At 43.4% G+C, this 16,857-nt stretch overlaps 1 protein-coding gene across 1 annotated transcript in view; it reads left to right on the plus strand.

Moving 5' to 3' along the window:
- Positions 1–16,857, plus strand: part of lactb2 (lactamase, beta 2) — a 69,495-nt gene that overhangs the window by 30,398 nt on the left and 22,240 nt on the right. Inside the window, exons 3-4 of the mRNA XM_072569607.1 lie at positions 7,881–8,044; positions 13,726–13,855. Of these exons, the coding sequence (XP_072425708.1) occupies positions 7,881–8,044; positions 13,726–13,855 (294 nt within the window). The remainder of the gene's footprint in view (positions 1–7,880; positions 8,045–13,725; positions 13,856–16,857) is intronic.

Here is a 16,857-nt window from a genome sequence, read left to right on the forward strand (position 1 = left end):
CCCATCCAAGTACTTTCTCAACAACTTTCCCAGGCACAGTATTCCAAATTCCCACTGTTCGCTTGGTGAAAAAATGCTTTCCTCAAATCCTTTCTAAACCTCCTGCTTTCACATTAAAATTATGCCCCCTCACTAATGATTCTTCAACTACTTGCTATCCACGCTGGTCATGCATGTCATAATCATATAAACGTTGATCAGAGATTTCCCCCTCCCCAGCCTTCTCTGTTCTCATGAAATTAGTCACAAACTTACCATCCTCTTTTCAGAGCCAAAATACTCCATCCCAGGCAACATCCTGGCAAATATTCTTTGCACTTCAGTTAGAGCTTCACTCAGCCTCCTCTGCTAATTATTAACATTTGTCACTATCTGCTTAATTCTGCATTCTGTTCATTTGACCTTAACCTTGTTCTCCTAATTAGTTTGACAGCCTCATGGGGAATGCCTCACTCTGATCATTTTGGCTACAGGCCACTACCCAGTCTGTCTTGACAATGCCACCCCCCCAAAAAAAACTATCTTGATTGTAGTTTCCTTTATTGAATCACTGGAAGGCAGTTTTGGACTTGAAATAAGAGGCTGTTTATCAGTTGAGAATGAAGAAATGAAGAAGCTCTCTTCCTCCCACTACAAACAAAATGAAGAAGCTCTCTTCCTCCCTCTACAAAAAAAGGACACACTTTCTCATTCCTGAAGAAGGGCTTATGCCCGAAACGTTGATTCTCCTGTTCCTTGGATGCTGCCTGACCTGCTGCACTTTTCCAGCAACACATTTTCAGCTCCTATCAGTTGAGAATGTAGTGTATAAATGTGGAATCGAGTTTTCAGTTGCGTAATTTAGGTGGATGCAGGTAGGAGATGAATGTGATAGATCAGTGGGATGGGTGGAGTGGATAGATGTATTATTCTCCACCATTTCTGCCACCTACAATCAGACTCCACTACCAGAGATATGTTTCCCTTCCCACCCCGTGTTCCGCAGAGACCGTTCCCTCCGTAACTCCCTCATTAGGTCCATGGTCCCCACCAACCCACCTTCCACACCTGGCACCTTGCCTTGCCGCTGCAAGAGGTGTAAAACCTGCACCTCCATCCAAGGCCCCAAAGGATCTTTTCACATCCGGCAGAGATTTTCCTGCACATCCAGCCACCTCATCTATTGTATCCATTGCTCTCAGTTGTTTGCACATCGGGGAGACGGAATGATAATTTGCGGAGCGTTTTAGGGAACAATTCCACTGCCTTGTGGCCGTCCACCTAAACTCCCCCTTCCACGTGCCCACGACATGCAAGTTCTCCACTGCCAAATCCAAGTTTCTCAATTAACTGGAGGAAGAACGCCTCATCTTCTTTGCCTCTGAGGAGAGCTCAAAGGTACCTTCGTAGGAAGTAAAAGGGGTCAACACCTTAACGAGGAGGGCAGCGTTAGGGATCCATTGTCGGCAGAAGCTGACCATGCCCAGCCACTGCGAACTGTTTCACAGTTGTTGGCACCAGGAAGTTGACAATAAGAGTGATGCGGCTCTATTCAAGAGAGTGAGAATCAGGATGAAACATTGCAACTTTGCCTGGCATTGTGGAATTGAGACCTTTTTGGGAGAGATAACATAGCCCAGGTATTTCAGATAGTTGAGGAGGACAACATCCGAACAATTAGATTCTTCATCTAGACTGGCAACAAGGAGGTCGTCTACAAATTGGATCAGTGCAGACCCAATTGTGAGAGTTAGACCGCAGTTGTTGCTGTAAGGCCCGAGAGAAAAAGGTCAGAGAATGTATGAAGCCTTGAGATAGTCGAGTCCACATCAATTGGTGGCCATTAAATACAAAAGGCAAATAGGTACTGACTGTCTTCATGAAAAGGCAGAAAGAAAAAAGCATGTTGCAGGTCAATAACAGCAAACAATTTAGTGTCTGGTACTGAGGGTAGAATATGAGTTAGATTTGGGACCAGGGCATTAAGAGGCTGTCCAATAGTGTTAATAGCTCTTAAGTCTTGAACCAGTCCATACTGGTCTGGCTTGCCAGGTTTTGGGACATAATTGGAGTGTTACAGGGTGATTGGCAACGGACCAGGATGCCTTGGAGAAAGACATCAGTTAGAGCAGTGAGGCTCAGTATCGCCTGTTGTTTCAGCGGGTATTGGCGGATGGATGGTAGAGTAACATTTGGTTTTAGAGCAATCTGTATGGGTTCACATTCCATAAGTTTAACCTGAGAGGACGTTTCAGCCCATATATCAAGATGCACAAAATCAGGGACATCCCGACTTTCATGGTGCAGGAGTGTGGCACTGTGAGAGGTAGGATTTGAAAAGTAGAGGATAGTCATCCATCTTTGTAGTGTTTGTAGATGATAGCAGTGTGGATCAGCTCTGGTGGTTCCACAGCGGATCAAAGGGCCCAGGTCTTCAGCATAAGGTGGAATGACCTGGGTGATGTGAGGGGTTGAGATATCTGCCTGTTTCCATAGATGAGTGGGTATTTGAACATAATCTGCTTCACCCTCCAGCTCGGTGACCTGAACCAGGATCTGTATAATCCATTCAGTCCCAGTTAAATCCCTGAAAAATCATCAAGGGATTGGTCTTGGCCTGTCAAATAGTAAGCAAGGGTGACATGACTACCAGAACTTTGGGGGGGTTAAGGCCAAATGACCACCATTGGGATTTAGTGGACACGTACAGTTGGCGTTCAACTGAGTAAGACTTAAGTTGGACACCATAAGGGGAACAAGTGAGTTTGACTTGAAAGGCATATGGGCGATCCCGTCCCATTAGATTGCAGGATAATGTGGTAATAATCACAAAGCGGTGGTCCAAGGACTAGCCTTGGAAACAGACAGGAACCAGATCAGAGACTGGATAACAGTGGTTTATCCTTAGAAGCCAAATAATTTTTGGGTCGTCTTAGAAATTGGAAAGTTCATGCCCAGACAGACGCCCAGCGACTATGGCAAGGACTGAAAGACATCACAGGTTCTAAAAAGAGACAGTGCAAGATAGCAGACGATGATACATCCCTCCCAGATCGTCTCAACACCTTCTGTGCTCACTTTGAGCAGACTTTCAGCGGACAGGTAACACCTATTCTGACAAGTCCTGACGAACCTATCCCAAAAGTCACTTCATCAGAGGTCAGATCAGTTTTCCTTCATGTGAATCCAAGAAAAACGATGGGACCAGATGGAATATCAGGCCGTGTTCACAGAGCATGCGAAGATCAACTGGCAGAGGTCTTCTTGGACATCTTTAACCTCTCCCTGCAGCAGGCCACTGTCCCTGTCTGTTCCAAGAGGCCAACATCGTCCCTGTGCCTAAGAAGGCTCATGCAACATGTCTCAATGACTACTGCTCAGTGCCTTAACTTCGATGGTCATGAAGTGCTTGGAAAGGTTGGTCATGGCATTAATCAATTCCAACCTCCCCACTACTCTTGACCCATTCCTATTTGCCTATCAGAACAACAGATCCACATCAGATGCCATATCACTTGCGCTTCACTCCTCCACACATCTTGACACCAAGAACAGCTACGTAAGAATTCTATTCATTGACTACAGTTCAGCCTTCAACACTATTATCCCCTTGAGACTGATTACTAAACTTAGTCATCCCGGACTAAGCCCCACTCTCTGCAACTGGATCCTCAGTTTCCTGACCCACAAGCCACAATCAGTGAAGATTGGGGACAATATTTCATCGTCACTAACATTCAACACAGGAGACTCCCAGGGGTGCTTACTCAGCCCCCTACTGTACTCACTGTATATTCATGACTGTATCACCAAATACCAGACTAATGTCATTTACAAGTTCGCTGGTGACATCATCATAGTCGGTCAAATCTCAGATGGCGATGTTGCACTGGGAAAATGTTGCACTGAGAACAACCTAGCTCTCGATGCCGGCAAAACCAAGGAACCCATTATTGACTTTTGGCGGGATGTTGCCCATGCCACCCCTCCCCCTACACATTAACACCACAGAGGTGGAACGAGTGGAGAGTGTCAAGCTCCTGGGAGTGGTCATCCACAACAAGCTTTCTTGGACTCTTCAGGTGGACACACTGGTTACAAAGGCCCAACAACCTCTCTTCTTCCTCAGGCAGCTGAGGAAATTTGGCATGACAGCAAATCCCTTTGCCAACTTTTATACATGCGCCATCGAGAGCATTCTGCCTGGATGTATCACTACCTAATATGGCAAGTGTACCATTTAAGATGGGAGTCAGTTACAGAGAGTGGTCAACTTGGCCCGGACAATCACAAAGGCCAACCTCCCATCTATAGAATCCATCTACCAGGCCCGCTGTCAAGGAAAGGCCGCCAGCATTCTCAAAGATCCATCCCACCCTGGCAATGTTTTTCGACAACCTCTACCATCAGGGAGAAGGTACAAAAGCCTGAACACACGCACCAGTCAGTTTCGCAACTGTTTCTACCCTATTGGTGTTAGAATACTGAATGGACTCTCAAACTCTTAAGATTCGCCTGTACCTGTGTTTTTGTTTTTGTCACTGTTTACCTATTATATCGGGGGCGGCACAGTGGTTAGCACTGCTGCCTCACAGCGTTAGAGACCCAGGTTCAATTCCCGCCTCAGGCGACTGACTGTGTGGAGTTTGCACATTCTCCTGTGTCTGTGTGGGTTTCCTCCGAGTGCTCCGGTTTCCTCCCACAGTCCAAAGATGTGCAGGTCAGGTGTATTGGCTGTGCTAAACTACCCGTAGTGTTAGATGAAAGGGTAAATGTAGGGGTATGGGTGGGTTGCGCTTTGGCGGGTCGGTGTGAACTTGTTGGGCCGAAGGGCCTGTTTCCACACTGTAAGTCATCTAATCTTATTTACTATCTAAACTAGGTGATCTGCCTGTATTGCTTGCAATACAAAGCTTTTCACTGTGCCTCGGTACACGTGACAATAAATTCAATTTGGATTTCACCGACGACATTGAGGATCCTATGTCAATCAGTAAGGGATACTATCTGTTTTCAACAAAAGACTAGGTTCCTGCTTGCATGACACCGATTTCAAAGGAAAGTTACTTAGTTGTTGGGAAAAGGGATTATTTAGCGAAAATTTAGTGAGTCGTCCTCTGCCTCTCGCTTACGTCAGAGGTTGGTTATTCATAGGGAGTTTCCCCCAGTTGTCTTAAGGCTCCTGAGGGTAACTTTCATATCTGCCCCCTTGGCTTCCCTCATTGCCCCTTTCGGGCAATTAGAAGCCCAATAAAAATGCTGGCTACAATTAAAGCAGCCTTGGGTTGGGCGTATCGAGCCCAGTGATATGGATCACCACAGTTGAAATAGCTTTGAGGGAGTTGTCTGGGAGGAACCCCCCAGCCACGTCCACGACCGTGGCCTCGAAAGAGTGAAGGACTGCTACTGCAACACACAAGTAATTGTTGAGGAGTCTCTTCCTGGACAACAAATTCCGACTTTATGTGGGTTGGCGCCTTGTCTCTGCTCACATGTTTCCATAAAGTATGAACGGAATGATGGAGATGTTTGGGATTCGCGTCAACCCTGTCCAGGTTATTTGTCTCGACTGCAGTGGCAACAGAGGGCAGCAGACAGTTCAATAACATTGAGTTATCTTTAGCATTGACAACATGGAAATTCAAAGCCCGATCCCCGGAATAGGACTCTCAACTTTCCTGCCATAAATGCAAAACTGATTCTTTGTGGCTTTCACAAAGGATTGCTGTCACAGTCCAATCAATTCTTTCATTTTTGTGCCCAGGTTTCATCATCAAATCAGTTGCTGGGCTGATTTAACCGATTGAGTATTTTTAGGGCTGCCCAGTGGCCACTGGTCATCACCCAATGTCTGATTTAAGGCGTCAAAAGTTTTTGCAGGCTTTTAGACTTTTCCAGATACTTTTCACATAGTTTCACCAATGGAGAAGAGGATTCAGTCTTATCTATATTTTTACCCATCTTAAAACAGCCTTCCTTTTATAATCCCAACTTAAGACCTTCACTATTCAACAGCCCAACAACAAACAACATGACCGTGGCCTCGAAAGAGTGAAGGACTGCTACTGCAATGCACAGGTAATTGTTGAGGAGTCTCTTCTGGACAACAAATTCTGACTTTACGTGGGTTGGAGCCTTCTCTCCGCTCACATCTTTCCAAAATCCCCGGACAGTCTCGTTATAATGTAGTGTGATACTTCCTTATTTCATCTTTCACACAACAATTTGGAAATCAATTTAGACAATATCAATTCAACCGAATCTGAGTCCCCGACTCATTTGAAGTACTACTTTATGCAGGTCTCTGACTCCTTTTTTTCAGTGAACTCTTACCAGGACTGATCCTTTTCGGGCTGGATTTAGATGATAGACAGTGAGAGGTCGAGTCAACCACGACTTGAACGAGGGGAAAACCAAATGGAGGACATACTCACGTCTGGCAGGCCAATTCCTCTGCACTCAATAGTGAAGGTCTCAAAACTCTTACACCGCTGTCCACAATTTATCCGCACCGAATCCAAGTCATGGCACCAGATGAAGATCTGGACCCCTGGTGGGGTCTCTCGGTTCTATGATCGATTAATAAAAACCTCTCAATCGGTCTGGCTTTTAAGACTTCACTCTTTATTTTTCATACGGCCGGGCACAGAGTGTCCAGTGGTTATACACTTCTGTATTCCTCAGAGAAGCTGCGCACGTGGCTTAAAACAACAACATTTTTATACTTTTCTTAAAGAAGGGTAGAGACCATGTACATCCAAACAATTACCAATTAATAGCAAGTTTTGAGAAGATTTGTAGCTCAGATTGAGGTTTTGGATGTAGATTTGCTTGCTGAGCTGAACGGTTCATTTCCAGACATTTCGTTACCCCACTAGTATCTTCACATACGGATGAGGAAGGACACCACTTCGACTGGGACAATACATCCATCCTAGGACAAACCAAACAAAGACACGCACAAGAATTCCTAGAAGCATGACATTCCAACCAGAACTCTATCAACAAACACACCGAGTTAGACCACATCTACCACTCCCTGAGAAAAGGAACAGGAAGTGACTTCACCACAGGAAATGATATCACCAACCCAAAGAAACCCAAACATATAAATAGAAAGCATGAATTTTCAGCATTGTTTTGCATGAGGTCCACTGAAGATGTTAGCTCGTAAGGTATTGAAACGTCTGGAAATAAACTTTTCAGCTCAGCGAGCAAACCTACATCCCATTACCAATCAATACTCTATACCACTTTATTTGAGTTACTCGGTCCAATGATATTTCCTGGGAACCGACTTTGTTTTCCAACCCTTATCTCACTAACTGAGCCACTGCACCTGCATCTGAAGGTCAGCTAAGATGGCCAGTAATGTCTTGTCTAGTTATTTCAATGCTGTAAAAGGAGCATTGTTTGCTAATCGCTATTGAAGCAGACAGTAGTTAATCAATTATGCAGTCATAGCAGAATTAGCAGTTCGTATGTTAAAAGCTATTTTATGTAGCTTTAGCATTTTAGTCAATTTGTAGCCTAGAAGCTATTTTATCATGTTATTTGGATGGAGAAGCCATTGCTGCCACAATTATTAAGAACATCTGTTTAATGGTTGTTCCTGAGTTACCTCAGCCTGTGTTTAGGTTTCAGATCCTCCATAGTTTCTTAGGATTTGAATCAGGTGTATTTCACACTGACTGTAAGATAATTGTCAAAAGTAAAAATGTAGCATTATGAAATTAATCTTATCCCTCAAATGATTTTTTAAAAAACGATGGTGGTATGTTTATTTGCATCATTGTTTTAGGAAGTAGTCCTGCAGTTAGTAGTAGGTGAAAAAGTCAAACAGTTAATGTAGTTTGAAAATATATTAAATTGATACTGAATATTGTAATATTTTTCTCCAGACGTTTCTTGATCGACACAGGTGAGCCAGGTGTGCCTGAATACATCAACAGTTTAAAAGAAACTTTGACCCAACTGAATGCCAGTATTCAAGAAATTCTGGTGACACACTGGCATATAGATCATGTTGGAGGCATACCAGATATACTGAAGGATGTTGTTGATGGTGAGTGTGCTGAGCCAAGTGGTCTCCCAGTCACTAATATCTGATCATTAAAAGTAGCCATATGCATTTCCAGTTTTTTTAATAGTGAGCTTGCATGCTGAAATTAATAGTACTTTGTGAATATCAAGAGTATTTCTTTACACTTTGCCAAGTGAAAGCAATATTGTCAAAAAATTGCCTCTAGGAATAGATTATGATTACCTTCTTCCTGTGGAACTGCTAAAACAGAGCTCTGGTAAATTAAAATAACAATGTTAACTGCATCCAGGAATGTATGCTGTGATTTTATAGCTCCTAAGTGGATGGTGGTAAAGCTGGGGGTTCTGTAAAATTGTTTGCGATGGTGCTAGGTTGGCCTCCTGATGCATATGCCTAGGTGTTCCTATTCTATATGAACTGCAGAGGGGTCTCCACAACACCCCTTTTAAGGATAGTTAGGCAAGGGCAAGTGTGCTATCCTTAGCTGTGATGCTCATGTGATCAAATGAAATAAAATTCTGCCTGAACTCTTTTTTGGTATAGATCAGTGTCAGATTTGTTTGATAACGTTTGTAATAAAAGTTTGCTCTGTTAATGCTGTTTTACAAATGCAAAGTGGTTTTATATTTTCCAGGAGTAGGAGTAACTCGGCAAGTAATTGTAGGTGGTTTTTCAAAACTCTAAACAGAAGTGTTTTAAATCAAGAGTTAGTGTAAATCTCCAATGCAGCACAATATGTAACAGGATAAGTTATAATACTTGGAATTCATCTGTCTTGCTGATTTACTATCATTCTAAATCTACTTGTATTTTAATTCATTGGATCTCAATGATATAAACAGCAAATTAGCAGGCCTAAAATAAAGCCAAGACCTGAGATGCTGAAAATCTGAAACAAATACAGAAATTGCTAGAGAAACTTAGTAGATCTGACGGAGAAACAGCTAATGTTGAGAGTCCTGTTCACCCGTCAGAACTGAACTGTACTGAAGAAGGGTCACTGGTCTCAGTGTTAACTCTGCTTTCCTTCTGCACATATATGCAGGCCTAATATAACAGGAAAAACAATGCTCCATGATTTTAGGTTTTAACTATGAAACACTATATTTACCAGACAATTCTCTATGTTCCAAAAAGAATAAAGAAAACTTGCAATTAGAATGTTTCTCGATTTTTTTTCCCATCACCCCCAATTTTCAAACGTCATTCGTAATTTTTAATTATGAAGCTTCCAGGTATTCCCAACTCCACAGGAAGCACTACCCCATTACTGCAATCTCCACAGGTGTACTGGACCACCCATGAGGACTTAGACCCAACCATTCACAAGGTCCAGACTGTTCCCGACTACCCCAAGGCCTGGAGGTGTTGGGATGGCAATTGCAGTGACGTGCTCACGGCAGTCATTTGCCTTCCAAGCTACAGTGTGTCCCATGTTCAATGCTGATAGCTTCACTCATGAATTGATCAGGACCTAATTGAGGAGAGACATAGCATGTAATTGAAGCAATGGCTTTTCATAGATTCTGACCCTTGCACATATGGGAGTCACCTCTCTCTGATTGCTTGCTACCTGACGGGGAGGTGCTCATGGAGCCCATGCCTCCTTGACCTTGTGAACCCAGGTGATTAGCACCAAATATACTCCTCCTGGACCACGGATCTAGAGCACGTCTACATCACTCCAGTTTGGATGTCGTAGCGACCCATAGAATAAGCTGTATCCAATACAGTAATTTCTTGATATCGTGCAATGAATTGAATTGGCTGAAGGAAAATTGAAGGTGTAATGAAAGCAAAGAAGGTTACCTCAGAGTACAACTGGACCTTGATCAGATGGGCCGGTGGCAGATAGAGTTTAATTTAGATCAATGTGAAGTGCTGCATTTTGAAATGGCAAATCAGGACAGGACCTGTATACTTACAAGGTCCTAGGGAGTGTTGCTGAACAAAGAGAACTTGGGGTGCAGGTTCATAGTTCCTTGAAAGTAGAGTTGCATGTAGGTAGGATGGTGAAGAATGCATTTGGTATGTGCTTCTTTATTGGTCAAAGTATTGAGTACAGGAGTTGGGAAGTCGTGTTGTGGCTGTACAGCACATTAGTTAGGCCACTTTTGGAATATTGCATGCAATTCTGGTCTCCCTCCTACCAGAAGAATGTTATGAACTTGAAAGAGTTCAGAAAAGATTTACAGGGATGTTGCCAGGGTTGGAGGATTTGAGTTTTAGGGGGATGCTTAATAGTCTGGGGCTATTTTTCCTGGAGCGTTGGAGGCTGAGGGGTGACCTTACAGAAGTTTTTAAATGATGAGGGGCATGGATATGGTAAATAGACAAGGTCTTTTCCCTGGAGTGGGAGAGTCCAGAACTAGAGGGCATAGGTTTTAGGTGAGAAGGATAAGATTTAAAAGGGCCATAAGGGGCAACGTTTTCACACAGAGGGTGGTGTGTGTATGGAATGAGCTGCCAGAGGAAGTGATGGAGGCTGGTACAATTGCAACATTTAAAAGTCATTTGGATGGGTATATGAATAGGAAGGGTTTAGATTGATTTGGGTCAAGTACTGGCAAATGGAACTAGATTAAGTTAGGATATCTGGTTGGTATGGATGAGTTGCAGTACATCTCTTTGACTCTAAGTCTTCTGTGATGGAGAGCTGAGGAGGATCACATACTGTACAATTCTGACTGTATAGGATTGCAAACTCTTCACCTTTGTGTCTTGCACATTTGTGTTGGGCCATGTTATCATTGAAAGTGGAGATATTCTTGGAGCTTCCTCATCCCATTCATTATTTAATTGTTTGCCACTAGTAGTAGGATATGGAATAACTGAAAAATGTGTTGCTGAAAAAGCGCAACAGGTCAAGCAGCATCCAAGGAGCAGGAGAATCAATGTTTTGGGCATAAGCCCTTCAGGAATGAGGTGGGTGTGCCAAGCAGGTAAGATAAAAGGTAGGGAGGAGGGACTTGGGGGAGGGGCATTGGGAATGCAAGAGGTGGAAGGAGGTTAAGGTGAGGGTGATAGGCCAGAGAGGGGGTGGGGGCGGAGAGGTCGGGAAGAAGATTGCAGGTCAAGAAGGCAGTACTGAGTCCGAAGGTTGGGATTGAGATAAAGTGGGGGGAGGGGAAATGAGGAAGCTGGAGAAATCTACATTCATCCCTTGTGGTTGGAGGGTTCCTAGGCAGAAGATGAGGAGCTCTTCCTCCAGGCGTCGTGTTGCCATGGACTGGTGATGGAGGAGGCCAAGGACCTTCATGTCCTTGGCGGAGTGGGAGGGGGAGTTAAAGTGTTCAACCACAGGGCGGTTGGGTTGGTTGGTACTGGTGTTCCAGAGGTGTTCTCTGAAACGTTCCGCAAGTAGGCAGCCTGTATCCCCAATGTAGAGGAGGCCACATCGGGTGCAGCGGATGCAGGAAATAATGTGTGTGGAGGTGCAGGTGAATTTGTCACGGATATGGAAGTATCCCTTGGGGCCTTGGAGGGAAGTGAGGGGGGGAGATATGGGCGCAAGTTTTGCATTTCTGCGGTTGCAGGGGAAGGTGCTGGGAGTGGAGGTTGGGTTGGTGGGGGGTGTGGACCTGACGAGGGAGCTGTGGAGGCCAGTGGTCTTTCCGGAATGCTGATAGGGGATGGGAGGGAAATATATCCCTGGTGGTGGGGTCTGTTTGGAGGTGGTGGAAATGACGAAGGATGATATGGTGTATCTGGAGGTTGGTGGGGTGGTAGGTGAGGACTAGTGGGGTTCTGTCCTGGTGGCGATGGGAGGAGCGGCGTTCAAAGGTGGAGGAACGGGAAATGGAGGAGATGCAGTGGAGAGCATCATCAACCACGTCTGAGGGGAAATTGCGGTCTTTGAAGAAGGAGGCCATCTGGGTTGTTCGGTATTGGAATTGGTCCTCCTGGAAGCAGATGCGGTGGAGGTGAAGGAATTGGGAATATGGGATGGCATTTTTACAGGGGGCAGGGTGGGAGGAGGTGTAATCTAGGTAGCTGTGAGAGTCGGTCGTTTTATAGTAAATGTCCGTGTTGAGTCGGTCACCCAAGATAGAAATGGAAAAGTCTAGGAAGGGGAGGGAGGAATCTGAGACAGTCCAGGTAAATTTGAGGCCGGGGTGGAAGGTGTTAGTAAAGTGGATGAACTGTTCAACCTCCTCGTGGGAGCATGAGGTAGCGCCAATACAGTCATCGATGTAGTGAAGGAAAAGGTGGGGGATGGTGCCAGTGTAGCTGCGGAAGATGGACTTTTCCACATATCCGGCAACCGCTGCAAAATCTTCTTCCCGACCTCTCCGCCCCCACCCCCTCTCTGGCCTTTCACCCTCACCTTAACCTCCTTCCACCTCTCGCATTCCCAATGCCCCTCCCCCAAGTCCCTCCTTCCTACCTTTTATCTTACCTGCTTGGCACACCTTCCTCATTCCTAAAGAAGGGCTTTTGCCCGAAACGTCGATTCTCCTGCTCCTTGGATGCTGCCTGATCTGCTGCGCTTTTCCAGCAACACATTTTCAGCTCTGATCTCCAGCATCTGCAGTCCTCACTTTCTCCTATGGAATAATTGCACAGCTTTAGTATGATCCATTTGTTATAGTATCTCTTAGCTCCCCCTATAGTGTTGGTGGCAGTATGTCACCTTTTTTGGTATACTTGATGCTGCTCGTAGCGTTCTTTTCCACAGCAATTATTGAACCAGAATTGGACCCCTGGCTTGATGTTAGTGATAGAATGAGTGATTGCAGTTTGACAAGAGGCTGTGATCACAATCTGCTGTTACTGATAGCCCACAGTCTCAAGGTTTGTTTGAAGTTTGATCTGTGAGACCTGTTCTGAATCTATCCCATTTTGCATAGTAGTAGTGCAACACAAAATGATGGAGAGTGTTCTCATTGTGAAGGTGGTACTTCATGTTTGTAAGAAATGAGCATTAGATGTGTGGTCCTTTGTCAGGACGAGTTGCTGATGAAGCCAAATTAATTATGACATTCCACTGCCACAAACTATCTTGCCTGGCCCTTTCTGCCATTAGTACAAAAACAAATTTTAGACTCTCCTGGACTACATTTTTACGAAGGTTGAGTTTTTTTTTGTAGTGGTTATTGCTGCTTTCCCCTTCACCACTAAGCCAAGTCTCACCACTCCCAACTCTCTTTTAACAGTAAAAGTCTTGGGGTGTTCTTTCTGTTAAAGGCATTATATAAGTACAATAATATAAAACTAAAATACTGTAGATACTGGAGATCTAAAATAGAGTCGAAAAGTGCTGGAGAAATTCAGCAAGTCTGATTACATCTGTGGACAGAAAAACGTAGAGATAACATTTTGAGTCCATGACTCCTATCCAATTCCAAAATGTGTCAGTGGGTTCAAAATAGAGGTGAACGACAGGATATTTTCTTATTTGAGTTTTGTAATAAGGTCAAGACCTAAAGGACAAAAAAAACTTGTACAGAAACTCAAGCAAACTGCAAATTACCAATATAAATTTAGTTTTCTGTTTGAGTATTCAATACTACGATGTATAAGCACAAGGTTTGTTTTGAGTTTCATAAGTGAACCTCAGAAATTAGTTTATTTGTGCATCTATTTCCTTTTGTTTTCAAATTTGTGAACAGTCTATATCTTAGCTAGGTCTATGATAGACTCTTAAGATTTGTAAATAGGTTAGAATATTACTGTTTTTAATCTTTTTTTTTGAATTTTAGAAGGTAGTCATCTTCAAATTAGAAAACTTTCACACAGTCCACCTCAAGAAGAGACAATCAGAACCTGTGACACACAGTACACATACCTAAAAGATGGAGATGTATTGGAAACCAAAGGAGCCACACTGAGGTATTTTCTTTTGCCAAAATTGTGCTTTTGAATGAGCAAGTTTCTGACCCTTTTTATATTCATAGAAGCATGCTTATTACATCTGAAAGAAACAACAAAAAAATAGAATTCGCAGTGTAAAAGATAAAATGCAGTACTTAAGTTGAAGTTGAAAGATTCCTAGGAATCTTAATAGACGGCATACTGTGCAGGGTTTGGGGAGAATCAGTGTTAATGGGCATTAATACACTTGAAAAGTTCTCATTTTTTTAATTGCCTCATTTAACTTGTACAGAGGCCTACTTGCAAAAAGATCATTCAGCTCATGTGTACTTTTTTTTTGATCAAGAAATATTTTAAGCATCAAATGTTTTATGAAACCAAAAGGTACAGGAGTATTCCTTCTAACTGCACATAAATGTGAGGTGAAAGTAATTACTCTTAGTCTCAGAATAACATTTGACCCAGTGAGGCATTGAGAATCCCGTGTAGAATCATTCTGTATTGAGATAATGATCTTAATTGGCTGGAGTAGTATTAAGGACAAAGGAAGGTGGCTGCTGTGCAACCTCAGCTCGAGAACATCTTTGCAGAGGTTTCTCAACATAGTGATCTACATCCAGCCACCTTCAGCTGTTTCATCAATGATCTTACTTCCAACACAAGGTCAGAAGTGGAGATGTATATAGATTATTACTATGTTTAGTTCCATTTGCAATTCCTCAGACAATGAAGTAATCTTTGCCTGGATGCAGGAATAAGTGAGGACTGCAGATGCTGGAGATCGGAGCTGGAAATGTGTTGCTGGAAAAGCGCAGCAGGTCAGGCAGCATCCAAGGAACAGGAGAATCGACGTTTCGGGCATCAGCCCGAATCAGGATGCAGGAATTCCTGGACAGTATCCACGTTTGGACTGAAGTACAGGAAGTAAGATTGTCACACAATGGCTGAGAAAGTTTAACCATCTCCACTTGACATTCTAAAGAATGAAGATCATTGAATTCCTTACCTGGGGGTTACTATTGAGCAGAAATGTTATTGGACACACCACATAAATACTGCGTTCATGTTGCAGTAAGTGAATGACTTCTTGAATCCTCAATCTGTCTATTACCTTTAAGACACAAATCAAGAATGCATTGGAATGCAGCCCACCAGCCTGGATAGGTGCAGCCCTAATAACAGCTGCTTGATCAGCACCCTGTCTTGAACATTCAGTATCACTGTGATGAGCAGAATGTGGCTGCAGTTTGTTCCAGATGTGCTGCAGAAACTCAGTAAGATTTCTTATTCTTTGGCAACACCCCACAAATTTGTAATTCCTACCACTATCTACTTGTGTAGCCACAAGAACAGCAACAGGCGTTTGAGAACACCATTGCCTCCAGTTCACACACTGTTCTGATTTTGAATATATCACAGTCCCTTCATCACAGGATCCCTAACCAGCAATCCTGTACAGGTACCTTCATCACACTGACTGCATTAGTTCAAAAAGGGCTGTTTACCATCTTCTGCAGAGCAATTAGGGAGAGGCAATAAATGCTAGTTGGCCAGTGATGCTCCCATCCCATCTTTTAAAACTAGAGACCACTGCAGGACCAGCATTTTATTTATCCTTTTCTTGTTCCTACTTTTGGGCTTTAATCAAGCGAGCTGACATTCCTGAGGCTGAATTGCAACAATCATGTTTGGCATCTACAGTTCACTTGCCAAGTTCAAATGAGACTAAGGTTTTGACATCAGTGATGTTAAATGGTGAGTAAGCCATTGTATTTTATCCATTGATTGGGTCAGTTTTGATATTTAGCAATGATGTTTTACGTATGCAGGGCAGCAAGCAATTAAGCTTTAAAATAATCAAATTAAGTCCTGGGTCCTAATGGATTTGATCCTGTGGTTTAAAAGAAGCAGCTAGTGGGATATTACATAGAACTGTACAGTTCAAGAATGGGCCCTTTGGCACACAATGTTGTGCTGACCATGATGCTAAATTAAGCTAATCCCATCTGCCTGCCCTTGAACCATATCTCTTCATTCCTAGCATATTCATGTGCTTACCTAAAAGTCCCTTAAATGTCCCTATTGTATCTGCCTCCTCCTCCACCACGTCAGCGCGTTGCAAACTCTTACCACTCTGTGTAAAAAAAAACATGCCCCTCACACCTCCTTTGAACTTCCCCCTCTCACCTTAAATACATAACCCCTAGTATTAGAAATTTCAACTCTGAGGAAAAGATTCTGACTGTCACACAGAAGCCTCCACAGTCCACACCAACCCTCCGAAGAGTAACCCACCCAGACCCATTCCCCTTCCCTATACATACCCCTAACTATGGGCAATTTAGCATGGCCAATTCACCTGGCCTGCACATCTTTGGATTGTGAGAGGAAACCGGAGCACCCTGAAGAAACCCACGCAGACACGGGGAGAATGTGCAAACTCCATACAGACAGTCACCTGAGGCTGGAATTGAACCCGGGTCCCTGGCACTGTGAGGCAGCAGTGTTAACCACTGAGTGACCATGCTGCCCACAAATAGTTGTCATAACTATCTAACAGCATTTTAATTGCTGTGAATAGTGCTATGCAACATAGTTTTCTTTTATAAATCAGTGAAAGAAAGACAGCTCAATATTCTGTCAAAATGTTATGTCACAAAACTACAATTTTAAAAACTATATCTGTTGGATGCTACCTCATGACTTGAAGTACTTAATGAAGAGTAAACATTTACATACACAGTAATCTAAGAAAGAAAGAGTAAACTCCTGTTGATATAGAATCTTTTATAAATTCAATTCATCCCAAATGCTGCACAGCCAATGAAGTATTTTTGACGTGCAGTTGCAACTACAGCGGGAAGGATACTAGTCAGTTTGCAAACAGCAAGCTCATCGAAGTGTCCCCTTGAGTTCTGTGCTGCTTCTCTGGAGCAGGGCTTGAACCAAAATGACTTGGAGCTTATTTCCATCAAGGTGATGTTCTAACTTTGCAAGTCATGTTTACTTTTCCAGCAAAC

Source organism: Chiloscyllium punctatum, chromosome 5 (genome assembly GCF_047496795.1).
Source record: "Chiloscyllium punctatum isolate Juve2018m chromosome 5, sChiPun1.3, whole genome shotgun sequence".
NCBI classification, from domain to species: Eukaryota; Metazoa; Chordata; class Chondrichthyes; order Orectolobiformes; family Hemiscylliidae; genus Chiloscyllium; species Chiloscyllium punctatum.